Source organism: Pristis pectinata, chromosome 10 (assembly GCF_009764475.1).
Source record: "Pristis pectinata isolate sPriPec2 chromosome 10, sPriPec2.1.pri, whole genome shotgun sequence".
Taxonomy (NCBI): domain Eukaryota; kingdom Metazoa; phylum Chordata; class Chondrichthyes; order Rhinopristiformes; family Pristidae; genus Pristis; species Pristis pectinata.
The window spans coordinates 65,993,718-66,014,462 of NC_067414.1; the positions used below are offsets into that span (position 1 = coordinate 65,993,718).

At 40.2% G+C, this 20,745-nt stretch overlaps 1 protein-coding gene across 1 annotated transcript in view; it reads left to right on the plus strand.

Annotated features, from left to right (window-relative positions):
* LOC127575493 (sodium-dependent lysophosphatidylcholine symporter 1-like) overlaps positions 1-20,745 on the plus strand; it is a 76,556-nt gene that overhangs the window by 12,466 nt on the left and 43,345 nt on the right. The window contains 1 exon segment of the mRNA XM_052025426.1: positions 19,155-19,278. Within this exon segment, the coding sequence (XP_051881386.1) occupies positions 19,155-19,278 (124 nt within the window).

Consider the following 20,745-nt stretch of genomic DNA (forward strand, 5'->3'; position numbering starts at 1 on the left):
TCAGGAAAGGCAAATCCGGAAAACTTACTCCAAACTAATAGAGAGATTTGAATGAGGCACTTGTTCAAATAGGTCAAACATGAATAAAAATTAGATAATAATTTTGGCCTTAGTGCAAATTTACCTTTATACTCCATGAGAAATACATTTTCAGGGTAACTGTAAAGTTTATTTATGTTAAGGTTAGTCAATACCATTTTATCCCAGGGAATGTAATTTCTCTTAGTAGAACTTAAAAGTTGAAGGTTTTTTTTAAAAACAAGAATAGTCTTAGTGAAATACCAATATTATAGCATGCTTTCAACCTGCCATGGGTAGGAATTGTACATCATGTAGAAAAAAAACAACTGCAATTTTGGTCTGTTAAACTGAGAGCTCTATTTTCTCCTGGTAATAAAAGCTAGTTCATGAACCCTTGTGCAGTAATTACAAATAGAATAATGTTCTTTATTTGGTGCTTTATATAACCAACAATTTTAGTGAGGTATTGATATCAATGTAACTTTTCTATTGTTGTGAAACAATAATAGAAATTGCCCATAGAATGCATGTCTGTTATTGTTTTACCTTGTACTCCCTCAATGCACTGTTGTAATGAATTGATCTGTATGAATGGTATGCAAGACAAGAGTTTTTCCACTGTACTTCAGTACATGACAATAATAAATCAATTTACCAATTCAACTTGCCAAAGTAATAAATTTACTTTCTGACCCAATATTTGTGACCCAGTGCTGCCTAAAGCTGACTGTGGATAATAATTTCTTGCACTAGAATGCAACAATCATCCACCTATTACATAATCATATTCAATGCAAATTCACAATTGGACCCAATACCTCATTTGAATAATTCCAATGAGCCGTGGTGTTTTTTGTGGGGGGAGAGGGGTAAGGAAAAAAAAAGGGAAAAATTATTGAAACAGCTTCTCTGGATTAGTTTACCCACATCGTAGCTCAGGGAAGCCCAGAGAGGCTGAAGTAAATGGTGAGTATGGGCTGAGAGCATTCCAGTGGTGTGGTGTGAAAAAGGAAACATGTCTAGCTGTCCTGGATCCACAAAGTAAATTAAAGAAGTCCTGGCAATTCATCCTTGGTGATCAATACAGCAGCTGAATGTGTCCGGAACACGAGCAAGTTACTTCATGAGCAAGCTCAGGAAAGTGAACAGATCAGAAATTCAGATCTCAGTGACTCACATTGCACCAATTTTGTTGCAGATTTGCTAAGCCATTGGCACCATAGTGTCTAAGGCTTCTGTTTCACATTATGCTTAATGCAGCATATTCAAATCAACTTTTCTACGGAATTTAAGTGTGAATATATAGTTGGAAAAAAGTTTCATTTATGGCATATGTCCCAGCATTCCAGGAAACCAAGCCAGCAAATTAACCATAATGAAGAGTACATGTCAGATCTAACATGCAGAGAGGCTTTGAGGAAGGAGAAGCAGAGTACAGGGTATAAAAGTAGAAAGGTGAATGGGCTAAAGTGCATTTACTTAAATTCAAGAAGTATCAGGAATAAGGGTGATGAACTGAGAGCTTGGATAAGTACATGGTACTATGATATTGTGGCTCTTGCAGAGACTTGGCTGTCACCAGGGCAGGAATGGATATTGAATATTCCTGGTTTTCAGTGTTTTAAAAGGGATGGGGTGGGGGTGGGGGTGGAAAGAAGAGGAGGAGGGGTGACAATACTGGTCAGGGATACTACTACAGCTGCAGAAAGGGTGGATAATGTAGAAGGATTCTCGCTAGAGTCAGTATGGGTGGAAGTTAGGAACAAGAAAGCAGTTACTCTGCTGGGAGTATTCTATAGGCCCCCCGCAGATTGGGAGGCAGATTTTGGAAAGATGCAAGAATAACAGGGTTGTTATCATGGGAGACTTCAACTTCCCAAATATTGATTGGCTCCTGCTTAGTGCCAAAGGTTTAGACAGGACAAGAGTTTGTTAAGTGTGTCCAGGACATATTTCTGTCACAGTATGTTGACAGACCAACTAGAGGGAATGCCATATTACATCTAGTATTATGTAATGAACTGGGTCAGGTGACAGATCTCTCAGCGGGTGAGCATTTGGGGGACAGTGACCACCGCTCCATAACCTTTAGCATTGTCATGGAAAAGGATAGGAGCAAAGAGGACAGGATGATATTTAATTGGGGAAAGGCAAATTATGAGGCTATAAGGCTAGAACTTGAGAATGAAAATTGGGATGACTTTTTTTTTTAAAAAAGGGAAATGTACAGAGATGTGGTCGATGTTCAGGGATCTCTTGCAGGATGTTAGGGATAAATTCGTCCCAGTGAGGCAGAGAAAGAATGGTAGGGTGAAGGAACCATGGGTGACAAGAGGTATAACAATTAGTTAGGAAGAAGGCAGCAGCATACATAAGGTGTAAGCAGCAAGGATCAGATAGGGCTTGTGAGGAATATAGAGTAGCAAGGAAGGAACTTAATGGGCTGAGGAGAGCAAGGGGACATGAAATGGCTTTGGCGAGTAGGGTTAAGGAGAATCCCAAGGCTTTCTTCTCGTACGTGAAGAGCAGAAGGATGATGAGAGTAAAAGTAGGTCCAATTAGAGGCAAAGGTGGGAAGATGTGCCTGGAAGCTGTGGAAGTGGGTGAGGTTCTCAATGAATACTTCTCTTCAGTATTCACCAAGGAGAGGGGGACACTGAGGACAGTGTTGGTAAGGTTAATGTTCTAGAGCATGTAGATATCAAGAGAGAGGTTGTGTTGGAGCTGTTAGAAAATCTTAGGACAGATAAGTCCTTGGGGCCTGACAGAATATTCCCCAGGCTGCTCCATGAGGCGAGGGAGGAGATTGCTGAACTGTTGGCTAGGACCTTTGAGTCCTTGTTGTCCATGGGAATGGTACTGGAGGATTGGAGAGTGGCAAATGTTGTCCCCTTATTCAAAAAAGGTAGTAGAGATAGTCCAGGGAATTACAGACCAGTGAGCCTTATGTCTGTGGTGGGCAAGCTGTTAGAAAGGATTCTAAGAGATAGGATCTACGAGCATTTAGAGAATCATGGACTGATTAGGGACAGCCAGCATGGCTTTGTGAAGGGAAGATCTTGTCTCACAATCCTGATAGTGTTCTTTGAGGAGGTGACCCAAAATGTCATCTATCCATTTCCTTGCCTGACCTGCTGAGTTCTTCCAACTTTTTGTGTTGCTCCAGATTCTAGCATCTGCAGTCTCTTGTGTCTTCAGTAAACAGATTGTCCATTTATTTTCTTAAATGGAGTCACACGTTGTATACATATATAAATTGCCTTCCAAAGGGAGTTTCTTGTAGATGATATGTCAGTAATACTTGAATTACTGAAGTAGTAAAAAGCATTGTAACAGATAGTTAAATGCCAGAATAATTAAAGCAATGAATTATTCTAGAGATTTAAGAAATTAGATTTAGAGAGGACTCTGGCCCAGAATATTCTGGCTGAATGAACTGCCCACTGCTTGACCGTCTGCAAAATTCGTGATTTCCTAGTGCAGATCTTGCTGCAGCAGTTTGTTGAAGGTAATCTGTTCAAACCTAGGCAGCTGCACAGTGCCATTTTGTTTGAGATGATATCATGTGGTAGTTCCTTGAATAAGCACAGTCCACAGAAATGCATTAATAGTTTGCTAGGCTAACCCACACCCCAAGGTTGAACTGGCTGTTAAATAGTTTGAATGTTTGTGAATCTGACATTGAAAACCATTCAAAATGAAACACAGTATTTTAATTTATTTTAAGAAATGTTAATAATTAAACCAATTAAATACATGATATTTAACACAATTAGAAATGCAAATCATGAGGATTGCCTCTCTCCCTCGCTGCTTTTCTCCTCCATTGAAATGAATGGAGTCATTGATTTCTCACCAGATAGAACCTCACAGGAAATTTGGAATTTTCAGTTATGGGTAGTCCCAAGCTCTCTGACAGAGAAGGATGGAAGTGCTTTAGTTCCAAATGGAACTACTGGTATTTCTCATGAAAAATTAAAACTAATTAAACAAATCTAAGAATTTAACATTTGCAATAAATGTTAAGCTTGAAAATCAGAAAGAAGAAGCTTCTGAAAGGGTAAAGAAATTGTTATTCTCTTTTACTTTGCCTTTTGCAATGTAGTTTCTTCATCCACTGGTAGTTTAATCACCCAATTTCAAATGCAGAGGAATTGCCAGCTGAGGCCAAGGGAGGTTGATTAATCTGCACGACAATGGCTTTATTCTACATAGCAATCACAAAGGATTAATGGAATCCACATGACATGCAATTGCCTCTTCATCAGTTTTCAATGTATTTGTTCACTCCACTGCATTTTAATTATGAATGATTGACAGATTCAACTACAAAACTCTTGGCAGAAATAATTTCTGGTTGGAGTTTGATGGGTGGAAATTGACTATGACAAGTTTCATAATCAGTGACACAATGACAGTGCACACCCCTACCTTGAGGATGAAAAGGCTGACTCAAAAATTAACTTTTCTTTTTTTCACCCCCCCCCCCCCCCCCGGCATAAATTGGCACAGTTACAATTCCTCCTCTTTTCACTACAGCAACAATCCCCAAAATAAAAACTACACTTGGAAATTTGATTGCTTGGAACAAACATTTAATACTAGAAGTCCCAAATGTGTATCCATTGAGCATTTATGCAAATTATTTCTGGATAATCAATCTGGTTATCTTCATGCTTATGATGTGCATGTAGGAGATCCTCAGGCAAAATGTCCAACCATCTTCACCTGCTTTCTCAATTACCTTCCCTCCATCAAAAGGTCAAATACAAAGTTTACTGATTATCTTGGTGTTCAGTTCCTCTGTCAGTTTCTCAGATTATGAAACTGCTTATATGTGCAAGCCACAAGAACCATGTAACATTCAAGTATGGTATGATAAATGGCATTCATGCCACACAACTGCCAAGCAACAACCATCTCCAACAAGCATCTAAACACCCAACCATGACATTCAGCAGCATTACTGTCACTGAGTCCCCTATCATTAACATCCTGCAGTAATCATTGACCAAAAACAATTGGGTCAGCCTTGTCAATACTGTGACTACAAGAATAGTCAGAGGCTGAACATTCTGCAGTGTGTGATACCACACTCCAAAGCCCTTTCACTGTCTATACATCCCTCCTTAGGAGATTGATAGAATACTCTCCATGTGCCCAAACGAAGCTCAAAAGGATAACTCATGACCTCCTTCTCAAGGGTAATCAAGGATGGGCAATAAACACCAGTCTTGACAGTGATATCCACATTTACTAAATGAAGAAAAATGAAATCATGACAATGTAATCACATTAATTCACCTCATTTATTCCTGGGATGGCAAGCTTGTCATATGATAAGAGGTATGAAGACTGGGCCTATATCCTCTGGAGGTTGGAAGAATCAGATGATCTTAATGAAATTTAGAAAACCCTTACATGGATTAACAAAGGAGATATAGAGTCGATGTTTCCCTGGGCTGGGATGTCAAGAACCAGGGTCTCAGACCATTTCACTATTCAGGGCAGATAAGATGATATTTCTTACCCAGAGGGCAGTGACTCTTTGGAAGTCTCGAGCTAAGTGGGCTGTGAAGGTTCAGTTGCTGAATACATTCGAGAAAGGGATAAGTTTTAAGGTATTAAGAGAAGCAAGGGATATAGGTTACTGCAGTCAAGTGATGTCGAGATAAAATATAGCATGATCATCGAATGGTCAGCAAGCTTTGTTCTCATGGTCACCACTATTAATGATCATTTTATAATCATTATTATTTTGATTAACTGAACTTAAATTTCACAACTGCATTGTTGCAATGCAAATTTGCATCACAATGATGACACAAGATTTTGGATTACCAGTCCAGATAAAACACCAGGGCAAAGCTTTTCAATATTTCTTCATTAGTCACTAATACACCATGTGCCCAAATCTTGCATTGTATATACAAAGACCTCAAATGGACCAGGCCAAGTTGAGGTGCTTAAAAAAAGGGATTTGGAATCCTTGGCCTCACTAATTGAGTATGGATCACAAAAGCAAGGAAATAATGCTAAACTTCACTAAAATATTAAATAGGCCTCATCTGGGTAATTGAATTCGAAATGCTACTACAGGAAAAGAGGAGGATTGGGTAGTTCCAAAGAATTGTGACATGATGATCAGCTGATTAGCACTATCCTCTATTGTTTATTACAAAAACTATACAGACCTTCCTTGCATCATCACCAGTTTGTAGGGAAATAAGATTCTGGTTCACTGGGCCTCCTCTCATTTCTCCAAATAGAAACATAACATAAATTACATCAAACATCCCAAGGTGAATGTCATCAAAAGAACAACAGAAACCATCAAATTTCATGCCAATCCCATTTGCATTTAACAAATTCGAGGATTGATATCAGTTACAAAGAAGCAGCAGAAGAACCTCCACAACAAATCAGCTCTCAAGTACTTACTTCATTTTAATATCTTTTAGCTGTGATACTTTTGCAAGGCACAAACAAAAATGTTCAGGTTATTTTTCCAGTGGTTTTCCCCAATTCATCATTCACACATTTTTCAAACTAACACATACATTCACACTTATGCTTTAAGTCTCACTTTTTTTTCCCCAAATGATGTAAATGGTTTCAGCTGATTTCTTACAAAAACATACAAAAAAACCAAGAAAATAGAAGCAGGGGTCAGTACCTGGCCCCTCAAGCATTCAATATCATCATGGCTGATCCACCCCAGGCCTCATCTCCTCTTCTGTATCTGCTTCATACAACTCTCAGTCCCCAATCTTCCAAAAAATGTATTTACCTTCTCCTTAAACACCTCCAGTGATCTAGCCTTCACAACTCTCAGGTAAAGAATTCCAGAAATTCAGCCCCCTTTGCAAGAAATTCCCAAGCACCTCAGTTATAAATGACCACCCCTTACCTTGAAACTACCTTCCCTTGTTTCCACTAGAGGAAGAGTCTTGAACATCTCAAAATCTACCATATCATACTCCCTTAGGATCTGGTATCTTTCAGTAAGATCACCCCTCATTCTTCTGAATTCCAAAAGAATACAGGTGTTGTCAAATTTCACACCAATAAAGTGGCACAAGAATTAAATTGACACTGTGGACCAAATGTCAACATCACCTTCTCGTCAAAGTATTTGCATCTACCATTATAGGCTTTTTTCAATGCAAGATAGTTTACCTTTGATTCTGTATCATACCTAATGGGTAAAGATGTTTCAGATTTAAACAAGGATTTGCTGAAATGGAAGGTTAGAAAGAATTTTTAACTCAAGAGCAAAATGGTTTGAGTTCAGTGTCATGACCACAACTCCTACCCAATGACAGTGTTAAAAGGGCTGAACATTTTCAAAAACTGGGATTTGAGAATCCCTTTATGTTGCTCTAATCTTTTTGTAGTAATACAAGGATAATTTTGTCCTTCTCCCACTCAGCTTGAGGCAACCTTACTGAAAGGATTGGCTGTGATGCAGGGAATCACTTTGATGATCAACCAACAACTTGGTGTGCTGGCTGCAAGTCCTGAAGTTGGAATTAGTTTATTATTTTCACATGTATTGAGGTACAGTGGAAAAACTTGTCTTGCATACTGTTCATACAGATCAATTCATTACACAGTGCATTGAGGGAGTACAAGGTAAAACAATAAAAGAATGAAGAATAAAGTGCAACAGCTACACAGAAAGTGCAGCACAGGTAGACAATAAGGTGCAAAGTCATAACAGATAGATTGAGGTCAGGAGTTGTATTATAAGGGTTATCATCTTATTATACTGGGAACCATTCAGGAGTCTCATATCAGCAGGATAGAAGCTGTCAATGAGCCTGGTGGTACACACTTTAGTATCTTCTGCCTGATGAGAGAGGGGAGAAGAGAGAACGTCTGGGGTGGGTGGGGTCTTTGATTATGCTGGCTGCTTTACTGAGGAAATGAGAAGTATAGACAGAGTCCATTAGGGGAGGCTGGTTTTGTGATGTGCTGGGCTGTATCTACAACTCTCTGCAGTTTCTTGCAGGTCATGGGCAGAGCAATTGCCATACCAGGCTGTGATGCATCCAGATAGGATGCTTTCTATGGTGCATTGATAAGAATCAGCAAGGGTCAAAGGGGACATGCTAAATTTCTTTGGCATCCTGAGGAGGTAGAGGCACTGGTGAGCTTTCTTGGCTGTGGCATCTACATGGTTGGACCAGGACCAGCTATTGATGATGTTCACTCCCAGGAACTTGAAGCTCTCAACCCTCTCGACCTCAGCACTACTGATGTAGATGGGAGCATGTGCACCACCCCTCTTCCAGAAGAGAATAACCAGCTCTTGTTTCCTGACACCGAGGGAAAAGTTGTCGTCATGACACCATGTCACTAAGCTCTCCATCTCCTTCCTGTACTCTGACTCATTATCATTTGAGATACAGCCCACTACAGTGGTGTCGTCATCAAACTTGTAGATGGAGTTAGCGCAGAATCTGGCCATGCAGTCACAAGTGTATAGGGTGTAGAGTAGGGGGCTGAAGACACAGCCTTGTGGGTGCCAGTATTGAAAATAATCATGGTGGTGGTGTTGCTGTCTATTCTTTCTGACCAACAGACTGCAATCAGCAAGTCAAAAATCCAGTTTCAAAGGGAGGTGTTGAATCCCAGGTCTCAGAGTCAATAAACAGTCTAATGTAGACTGGTTCAGAAATGGTGAACTGTTGCGCAAAGAAAGCACTGTGGCTACTTCCTGGGCATCAGGCACTGATTCACAGGATATGGTAATTAGCATTGCACATTAGTTGGATATTACCAGAATGAAAGTCTGTCCTATTCATAAAACTGAAGGAGTTTAATGCCACAAGGGTTTCATCTATTGCAAATCTTTGGAATAGGACATTCCTTGCTCTCTTTGCTTGTCAGGGAAGACGGATTGTTCAGCTCTTCTGAAAAAGTGTTGATAACCTGATTAATCCAGCTGGCTGACTAATTTGGTACAAAACACCTGATTCTGCCAGAAAGACCATAAGACATAGGAGCAGAATTAGGCCTTTTGGCTCATCACGGCTGCTCTGCCATTCAATCATAACTGATTTATTATTCCCCTTAACCCCATTCTCCTGCCTTCTCCCTGCAACCTTTGACATCCTTACTAATCAAGAACCTATCAACCTCTGTTTTAAATATACCCAATGACTTGGCCTCCACAGCCATCTATGGCAGTGAATTCCACAGATTCACCACCCTCTGGTGAAAGAAATTCCTCTTCATCTCAGTTCTAAAGGGATGTCCTTCTATTTCTGAGGCTGTGCCCTCTGGTCCTAGACTCTCCCACTACTGGAAACATCCTCTCCACATCCATTCCATCCAGGCTTTTCAATATTCGGTAGGTTTCAATGAGATCCACCCCCCCCCCCCCCAATCCTTCTAAACTCCAGCAAGTACAGGCCCAGAGCCATCAAATGCTCCTCATGCATTAACCCTTTTGTCCCCAGGATCATTCTTGTAAACCTCCTCTGGACCCTCTTCAATGCCAGCACATCCTTTCTTAGATAATGGGGCCCCAAAACTCCTCAATACTCCATATATGGTCTGATCAATGCCTTATAAAGCCTCAGCATTACATCCTTGTTTTTATATTCTAGTCCTCTTGAAATGAATGCTAACATTGCATTTGCCTTCCTTACTACTGACTCAACCTGCAAGTTTACCTTTAGGGAGTCCTAGTGTAGGATTCCCAAGTCACTTTGCACCTCCAATTTCTGAATGTTCCCCCCATTTAGAAAATATTCTACACTTTTATTCCTTCTACCAAAGTGCATGACTGTACATTTCCCCAATGCTGTATTCTATCTGCCACTTCTTTGCCCATTCTCCCAACCTGTCTAAGTCTTTCTGCAGACTCCCTGCTTCCTCAACACTACCTGCCCCTCCACCTATATTTGTATCATCCGCAAACTTGGCCACAAAGCCGTCAATTCCATCATCCAGATCTTTAACGTACAACATGAAATAGCAGACCCAATACAGACCCCCTGTGGAACACCACTAGCTACCAGCAGCCAACCAAAAAAGGCCCCCTTTATCCCCACTCTTTGCCTTCTGCCAGTCAGCTAATCTTCTATCCATACTACTACCTTTCCTGTAATACTATGGGCTCCTATCTTGTTTAGCAGCCTCATGTGCAGCATCTTGTCAAAGGCCTTCTGAAAATCCAAGTAAATAACATCCACTGATTCTCCTTTGTCCATCCTGTCTGTTACTTCCTCAAAGAATTCCAACAGATTTGTCAGGCGAGATCTCCCCTTAAGGAAACTATGCTGACCTTTGGCCTATTTTATCATGTGGTTCTAAGTGCCCCAAAACCTCATCCTTAATAATGGACTCTTGCATCTTATCAACTACTGAAGTCAGGCTAACTGGCCTATAATTTCCTGTCCTTTGCCTCCTTCCCTTCTTAAAGAAGAGAGTGACATTTGCAAATTTCCAATCCTCTGGAACCATTCGCAACTCTAGTGATTCTTGGAAGATCACTGCTAATACCTCCACAATCTCTTTCAGAGCCCTGGGGTGTAGTCTATCCAGTCCAGGTGACTTATCCACCATCAGACCTTTCAACTTCCCAAGCACCTCCTCCTTAGTAATGGTGACTAAACTCACTTCTGCCTCCTGACTCTTGAATTTCTGGCACGTTGCTGGTGTCTTCCACAGTGAAGACTGATGCAAAATACTTACTCAGTTCATCTGCCATTTCTTTGTTCCCCATTATTACTTCTCCAGTGTCATTTTCCAGTGGTCTGCTGTCCACTCTTGCCTCTTTTACTATATGTCTGAAAAAACTTCTGGTAGCCTTATGTTATTGGCTAGCTTTTCTCCCCCTTATTGCTTTTTAGTTGCCTTTCTGTTGGTTTTTAAAAGCTTCCTACTAATTTTTGCAATATTGTATGCCCTCTCTTGTTTTTATGCTGTCTTTGACTTCCCTTGTCAGCCAGAGTTGCCTCATCCTCCCTTTAGAATGCTTCTTATTCTTTGGGATGAACTGATCTTCCATCTTTCAAACTATTCCCAGAAACTCCTGCCATTGCAGCTCTACCATCATCCCTGCCAGGGTCCCCTTCCAATCAACTTTGACCAGCTTCTCTCTCATGTCTCTGTAGTTACCTTTACTCAACTGTAATACAGATACATCCAATTTTAGTTTCTCTCTCAAACTGCAGGGCGAATTCTATCATATTATGATCACTGCCTCCTAAGGGTTCCTTTACCTTAAGCTCCCTAATCAAATCTGGTTCATTGCACAACACCAAATCCAGAACTGCCTTTTCCCCAGTGGGCTCAACCACAAGCTGCTCTAAAAAGCCATCTCATAGGCATTGTACAAATTCCTTCTCTTGGGATCCAGCACCAATTTGATTTTCCTAATCTAGCCGCATATTGAAATTCCCCCATGACCACTGTAACATTGCCCTTCTTGCATGCCTTTTCTATCTCCTGTTGTAATTTGTACTCCACATCCTGGCTACTATTCGGAGGCCTGTATCCAACTCCCATCAGGGTCTTTTTACCATTGCAGTTTTTTTAACTCTACCCACAAGGATTCTACATCATCTGATCCAATGTCACTCTTTGCTAAGGATTTGATTTCATTTGTTACCAACAGAGCCACCCCACCCCCTCTGCCAACCTCTGTCTTTTCAATAGGATGTGTATGCTTGGACATTTAGCTCCTAGCTGTGATCTTCTTTCAACCATGACTGAGGCCCACAACATTATACCTGCCAATTTCTACCTGTGCTATAAACTCATCTACCTTATTTTGTATACTGCGTGCATTCAAATATAACACCTTCAATCCTGTATTCACCACCCTTCTTCTCAAATTTGTCTCCATGTTTCCTGAAGTTAAATTCTTATCCCTTTCTAAACTTTGTCTTATTCTTTATTCTGGAGACTTCAGTAACCTCTCCTGCACTCTCCTTCCCTTTTACTCTATCCATACTCTTCCAATCTGTTGAGCCCAATCCCCCTACTATTTAGTTTAAAGCCACATCCACAACCCTAGTTATGCAATTCGCCAGGACCTTGGTCCCCTCCTTTCCTAGCACTGGTGCCAATATCCCACAAATTCAAACCCACTTCTCCCACACCAATGTTTGAGCCACACATTTAACTCTCTAATCTGATTGACTCTGCCAATTTGCATGTGGCTCAGGCAATAATCCAGAGATTATTACCTTTTTGGTTCTGCTTTTTAATTTAGTCCCTAGCTGCTCATATTTCCTCAGCAGAACTTTTCCTTGTTCTACCTACTTTGTTGGTACCCACATGGACCACAACAGGATCTTTCCCCTACCATTCCAAATTCCTCTGCAGGTCAGATGAGATGTCCTGAACCCAGGCAGGCAGCACAGCCTTCGGGTCTCTCAATCCTTGCGACAGAGAATTGCATCTATTCATCTGACTGCACTATTCCCAATCACAACTACATTTTCTCTTCTCTACCCCCTCTTGAATGGCTCCCTAAACCACAGTTCAGTTGCTCATTCTTCCTACAGCCCCCACTCTCATCCACACAGCGAGCAAGAATCTCAGTCCTGTTGGACAAGCTCAAGGGCCGAAGCTCCTCCAGCCTCTTGAATTCACCCTTTGAGAAGGGTGGTGAATACAGGACTGAAGGTGTTATATTTGAATGAACACAGTATACAAAATAAGGTAGACAAGTTTATAGCACAGTCAGAAATCAGCAGGTATAATGTTGTGGGCATAAGAGTCATGGTTGAAAGAAGATCACAGCTAGGTGCTAAACAGCCAAGCATACACATGCAGTCACACCCTTTTATCCTTTACCACAGACCAAATTAGAAGCAGTTAATCTAATGGATGTGACTGCCTCCAGGTAACTCTCCCCCTCTCTGATGTGTCATAGTGTTTGAAGCTCAGATTCCAGGTCATCATCTTTGAACCAGAGTTCCTCAAGCAACCAACAGTTGCTGCAGATGTGGTCACCAAAACCACAATGGGGTCCACCAGCTCCCACATCATACAGCTACAACACATCACCTGAACCCTGCTTTATTTAAAAAGTTGAAATTTAGTGTCTTTTTATTTAATTACTATGTTGTCAGTATCCTCATTCAAGTCTCAACTAGAAGCCAACTGAGCACGTCAAAGAGGAATGATTAAGGATCTTACCTAGTCAGCTCCAAAGCCCCACTCATATACTAGGCCACTCCTACAATGGAGCTTACCTTCCTTTTATTGGCAGCTGCTGCCCAATTAGCTAATCAACGAGGCTTGCTCTTTTAACTCCTTCCCGCTCTTGCTTCTGCAATGTGAAACTCACCAGCAATGAGACTTACTCTTTTAAATCCTTCCCTATGAAAGCATCATAACACAAAGAAATTGAAGGCAACGGTGACCCTAATTGGTACTGACATCACTGTTCTTCTGGTAGATGTAGGCTACAGGCCTTCATTCAGTAATTGCTGTGTTTATACATTAACTCCTAAAGTGGTGCATGAGTTGTGTAACCTTCTGAAACACTGGTTATGGGAAACTTTTGAATAAGGTTATCTTAGTTCTGAGGTATGTGTATATGAATGATATAAGAAAAGGTGGTTTCAATGCAGCCTGGCTCTGAGGGATGCCAATCTAACATCTTTCATGTCCTCATATTCTTTCTCTTCAAAGTATAAAAATAGAAATATTCCCTTTGAGAAATTCATATCCCCTTACATTGTAGCACTTTGAGGAGAGATGAATTAAAATTGTAAACGGGAATTTTGACTAAACCTTCAAGATTTAAATAATTTTTCAGTCCAAAGTAAAACTGATGTTCATTCTTTTGACAGAAAGTAGCATCCTCAATGTAAAAGATATTACTTAAGGACTATGCTCCTGAAGTTCTATCCATTGTTTTTATAGTAGCAGTAAACATTTTGGTAGACTGGGCTGGAATTTGGGATAAAAGGTGTTAAAAGGTTAGCCATCTAATTTACATGAGTCAATTTGGCCAGCACTTGTCTGGCCCTGTCATTCAGATGCAAACTTTCTCCAATGGATTTGAAGTAGTAGCTTCTAAGTTTCTATTTTATCTCATTTGGCATGACAAATCCATCTGCTATACAAGCAGTAATTGAAAAGAAAAATCAAGTGGTAGTCCTCCTAAGTCATGTAAAGTACAACTCCCTCCTTTGATGAACTACTCCCTGTGTCCAGCCTATCAAGCCCTTAAGGATTCTGTAAGTTTGATGAATCTTCTCTCATCCTTCTTAATTCTGAAGAACACACCATGTTGCAGTTGTACAAAACATTGGTTAGACCACACTTAGACTATCGTGTACAATTCTGGTAGCTACACTACAGGAAGGATGTGGTAACAATAGAGAGATTACAGAAGAATAGATTCATTATTGTTTATTGACTACAGCTCTGCCTTCAATACAATAATTCCAAGCAAGCTTGTCACCAAACTCCGAGACCTAGGACTCAACACCTCCCTCTGTAACTGGATCCTTGACTTTCTAACAAACAGACCACAATCAGTGAGGATAGGCAGCAATACCTCTGGCACCATTATTCTCAACACTGGTGCCCCACAAGGCTGTGTCCTCAGCCCTCTACTCCCTATACACTCGTGACTGTGTGGCCAGATTCTGCTCTAACTCCATTTACAAGTTTGCAGATGATACCACCATTGTAGGCCGTATCTCAAACAGTGCTGAGTCGGAGTACAGGAAGGAGATAGAGAGCTAGAGAGAGTGGAATGGTGTCATGACAACAACCTTTCCCTCAATGTCAACAAAACAAAAGAGCTGGTCATTGACTTCAGGAAAGGGGGTGGTGTACATGCACCTGTCTACATCCATGGTTCTGAGGTCGAGAGGGTTGAGAGCTTCAAGTTCCTGGGAGTGACCATCACCAACAGTCTGTCCTGGTCAAATCACGTTGATGCCACGGCCAAGAAAGCTCACCAGCGCCTCTACTTCCTCAGGAGGCTAAAGAAATTTGGTTTGTTCCCTTTGACTCTCACCAACTTTTCCCGATACACCATAGAAAGCATCCTATCTGGATGTATCACGGCTTGGTACTGCAACTGCTATGCCCAGGACCGCAAGAAGCTGCAGAGATTTGTGGACACAGCCCAGCGCATCACGGACACCAGCTTCCCCTCCTTGGACTCAGTCTTTACCTCTCCTTGTCTTGGTGTAGCAGCCAGCATAATCAAAGACAGCACCCACCTGGGACATTCTCTCTTCTCTCCTCTTCCATCAGGTAGAAGATACAGGAGCCTGAGGCCACATACCACCAGACTTAAGGACACCTTCTACCCCACTGTGATAAGACTATTGAACGGTTCCCTTATACAATGAGAATGGACCATGACCTCACGATCCACCTTGCACCTTATTGCACTGCACTTTCTCTGTAGCTGTGACACTTTGTACTGTTACTGTTTTTACCTGTACTACATCAATGCACTTTGTACTAACTCAATGTAACTGCACTGTGTAATGAATTGACCTGTATGATTGGTTTGTAAGACAAGCTTTTCACTGTACCTCGGTACAAGTGACAATAATAAACCAATACCAATGCCAATACCAAAATGTTGTCTAGAAAGGAGGGCTGTAGTTATAAGGAGAGATTGGATAGTCATGGTTTATTCTCAATGGAACTTAGGAGACTGAAGGGTGACCTTATAGAGGTTTATACTGGTCCTCCCCAGGTTATGGCAGGGTTCCGTTCCTGTGAACTATTCATAACCTAGTTTGCAAGTCAGAAATGTGGCTGCAAATTGAATTCCCACCCAGCAGAAGATACCTGCAACCTCACAGCAGCCAGCAAATCCATCTCACCAATCTCCCATATGCCTAATTCCCTAATATACCAGAAGTTGAAGCGAAAAGCAAAGTAATTCTTTAATTCCTCTGCCATTTTCTATTCCTATTATAACATCTGTTGTATCTGTCTGTCAGGGGCCAACATTTGCCCTCTTTAATCTTTTCCTTTTTACATACCTATGAAAGCTCTAAAGTTCTGTTTCACCTTTCTGGTCATATTCTATCCTACCTTTCTTTATCAATTTCTTGGTGCTCATTTGCTGAGTTTACATTTCTGACGCTATGATTCTAACACGGTCCCAGTCTAACTCAATTTCTCTTCATATCGCATGTATCCAATCATCAGGCCTACCTCCATTTCTGGTACATTATACTCTTCATTTTGTTCAATATCTTAATTTCTCGCAAACTACTATGGATCTTCAGATGTTTGATGCCTTGTAAGGGAGGTAATAATGTATTGCAGATTGCAATGCAATCTCATCTTCTTTACTAAGCAGGTGAATTTACAACCACCAGACCAGGGTTTAGGTTATAAATCAACAGACAATTTTATTTAACACTAAACAGATAGATGGATTGCATTAACAAGGTATTTACAACTTTAACAATCGGTGTCAAAACATTACAAATGTTTTCCTACCTTTAAATTTTAAATTCAGATAAAGCAGCCAGCTATTTTATTTCACTCTGTCTGGTACTTTCAGAGTGGCTGCTTAAATGAAGCTAGGTCTAAACCCCCAACTGAAAACTCCTAGCTGGAGAAGTGTCCAAACAGGGGATTAGAAATAATCACCAAGCCTATTTCTCTCAGAGATCTAGCCTCACCTAATCTCCAGACACAGCTATCAATCAAACTGATTATCCAATAATATTTCAAAGGTATTGCTCGTATTTGAACAGGATGCCTTGACTAATTGAGCAGCATCAAATATTTTAAAAGACTAGTTTCATTGAAACAAACCAGAAATTTAAAGAAGTAAATATAAATTTATAACAGAAATGATCATTTATGAACATTACTGTCATGAAAAAAAAGGTCTTGCAATATAGGGAGCTCTTCATTTGAATCATATTGGATTAACTGACATCACAAAGTGCTTATTAATACAAATGTTTAGGAGTTAATGGTTGATTCAATAAAGACAAACTAATTCCAGATTACAGAAGATGTTAATATTCTTTTTAATTAAAAATTGCTTTAAAGTACATAAAATATGCCATCAATAAAATGGCATTATTATACTTGGCATTCCTAATCTTACAAGAAATAAAGTATGAAACACACACACACACACCCACACACACCCACACACACCCACACACACCTCCACACACACCCACACACACAAACGTCAAACAGAAATACTGGCCTATACTGTTGGGCAATAAAAATAATAGATGATTCTATATGCTGACTTTTTCAAAATCAGTGCATCAAGTCATAAAGTCAAAGAAGATTTACAACACATCAGAAGGCTCTTCAGCCCATCATGTTTGTTGCCTGCTGTAAAGGAGCCACCAGCCTAATCCCACTTTCTAGCACTAGATCCTAGGTCCTGCAGCCCATGACTCTTCAAGTATGCATCCAAGTATTTTTCAAGGCTTATGAGAGTTTGCCTTCACCATCATTCAGGCAGTGAGTTCCAGACCCTTACCATGTCTGAGTGATAAACAATTTTTCCTCACTTCTCCTCCAATACGTCTGCTGATTTTATCTGTTCCTCCCAGTTTTTGACCCCTCTGCTAAGCAAAATTGGTCCTTCCTGCTTACTCTAAGCTCCTTTTAATTTTGCACATCCCATTTAAAATATCCCTCAGTATCCTCTGCTTCAAAGAAAACAGCCAAAGTAAATAGTTTCTAAATATCTGCTGAGCCTTGGTGTGTTTAATTTGCTGTCTGAGAATAAAAATGATCAGGGATTTGTTTTTAAATCAGAGTCACAAGATTAGGGCTCTTTTATTTAGAAAATTTAAATTGTTTTTATCCTTTAATAGATGTTAGCAAGGGTGATGTCACTGTGCCTCTGAATGCAAAAAGATTAAATTTATATTACCAACAAAAAGAAATTTCAGATACATCAGATGTTCAAATATAAATGATACCACTTACAGAGTTATTTCACCAGATGAATTTAATTAAGCTTTACTCAAAATGACCTTGCACTACCATTGTGGTTGTTGATTACTTCTGTTTATTTTTTTGGGATTTGAGCTTTGCTAGCAAGCCCAGCATTTATTGCCAGTCCTTTGCAAAGGTGGTGGTTGGTTACTACTGCATTCCCTCTAGAGAAGGCACTTCCACAATACTATTGGGGAGGGAGTTCCAGGATTTAAACCCAACAATGATGAAGGAATGACGGTATATTTCTGAGTCTTGATGGTGTGTGTGTCTTGGAGGGGAACTTGCAGGTGGTGTTGTTCCCAAATGCCTGCTGGCCTTGTCCTTCTTGATGGTAGAGGTGTGGGTCTGCAAGGTGTTGCCAGACTAGTCTTGGCAAGTAACTGCAGTGGTTGCCATCGATGATGGAGAGAATGAACGTAGGTTGGTGAATGGAGTGTAAGTCAAATGGGTTGCTTTGTCATGGATGGTGTCGAGCTTCTTGAGATGATGGAGACTACTAGGCATGTACTGTGACATCAAATGGCATCAAATGGCAACAATAGAATTTTACTGTGCAATTGAGGCCTGCAAAACAGTACAATGTAAATTTAAACTTGCTTTGGCATTATTTAAAGAGGAGTGAGCCTTATCCGGGTCACTGTCAATGAGTCTGCAGTATCCTCTTCCAGGTGGTTTCTTCATGGTACTCACTTCCACATCCACCTCACTGACAATGTCTTCGAGCCTCACTGATTCTGTTGTTGACACCCCCAAAATTCCATTCATTATCATCCCAACCAATAACTCCCCACCTCTCATCAATCATCTCCCTGATCATACCATTCCCCACTTAAAATCAAACCCCCTGAACATCTCCCCACTTCCAGGTCCCTCCCCACATTCCAACCCCCAATCCAAACTCACTTCCTCTGTAGAGTATACTATTGATAATGAAGGGATCTCACAGAGGTAAGGATTTTGTGTTATTATCGTCAAGTAAGGTCCTTTCTATCACGTGCAATGACCTGAGCATCAAGTTAATAGAATATAACTGTTCAAGGGCCACATACAAAATTGATGATGGACCCCCACCTATCAGAGATTCATTGTGCCTTTACTAGTGAGCTATACTGAAGAAAAGGTTCAACGATGCCTTAGTTTCTTTTGTTAGAACATTTCTATTAAAATAAACTATTCCTTCTGCATTCTTCCAGGATTATCGGCTCTACCCCTTTTGCAGTTGTGTCCTACATTCTCCTGTGGTATGTACCACCACTGAAAGCAGGGAAGTTCCTTTGGTATCTGATCTTCTATTGTCTATTCCAGACTCTGCTCACAGTAAGTACCTAAAATAGTGATTTAACACAGTCTGAATTATTAAAGTATCGTGCAAGGATTATAACAGGTGCAGAACTGAAGGATCATACAAAGTCATTTAAAGCAGACATGATGGAGGATAGTACAACATCTAACCATATATGAAGCATGTTTAGAGTATTTCTGGAGCAAATGTTTTGAAATAATTTGCTAATAAGATCTATATTTAGAGCAGGATGAATAGATGGGGCATACAGATATTATTCAAAGGAACCTGGATAAAGTAAACGGCTCACTAAAAGAGTTTATGAATTTTCATGCAGATAAATATAACATAATGGACCAAATAACAGAAAATGTAACAATGTGCCCTTTATCAATTGATAACTTCAACTGTTCTGCACATCACTGTACTTGATGTATCTGAACTCTGTTAGGTACACCAGAGTGGCATACTGTCAGGAAATAACTGACAGTCACTTCTGGGAGACTGCAGGCTATTCACTTAACTCAAAGTGCATAGAAACAAACTGAGCTGTGCCATGCAGCTCCTTTTCCATGTAGCAAGCAAAAGAACTTCCATTGATAGAAAGGTACAGGGGGGCTGGATTTTACTTCTCGGGGTCATTGCGAAGTACCAATAATTAGCATCTCATTCCTTCAGTGTTAGCCAGTCTTGTGGGCTTTGTATGAATGTGATCTAAAACAAAATAAAAGTAGCAAGAAAACCTATTTTTACTATCAAATCATTTATAATGTGGCCCATCATGAACTATTTTATGAATATGCACTGCTGGCATGAAATGTCACCCATCAGGAGGATGTAATGAGAATTGGGCATGCATCTTTCTGTTTATGCACTAACACTTGGAAAATCAAGGGTGGTACATGTCTGAATTCTGAATATGTAGTAAGCTTTGAATGCTATACAAGTGGAAAACAAAAAAATAGCTTTTTTTATTTATGTAATCAATTTTAAGAGGTGGTTTTGCCTAATACTGCTTGATTCCCAGTATACTAGAAGACGGCCTTGCATGAACTATATTATAAATCATTGAAGTATTTAAATCCAGTAGAATTTTGATGATTTCTGATTATATTTATCCAAATGATAATGCTATTTATCCAAATATACCACTCATAATTAACCACCAATCAATAACTGCTTCCATATGCTACGTAGGTAGGAAAGTTCTGTTATGTATTGAACAGTTACAGTACACAACTTCCCTGAAGATACACTTGTTTTAATCTTCAAACAGCCCCCAGGTCTGTGTTTCTCTCTATATTCCCTTGTATGGCTGTGAACCTTCAGGCTGTGATGGATTATCTGATCCATGGAACTCTATTCTCTCTAACTCAGGTGGAGCCACTGTAAATTTCACAGTCATATTCCAGACTGAACAATTCATGAACTATGCATGAGAGGTAGACTAGTTCCATTGAGTACTCTGCTCCAAATTTCATAGCACATTGGCGTATATCCAT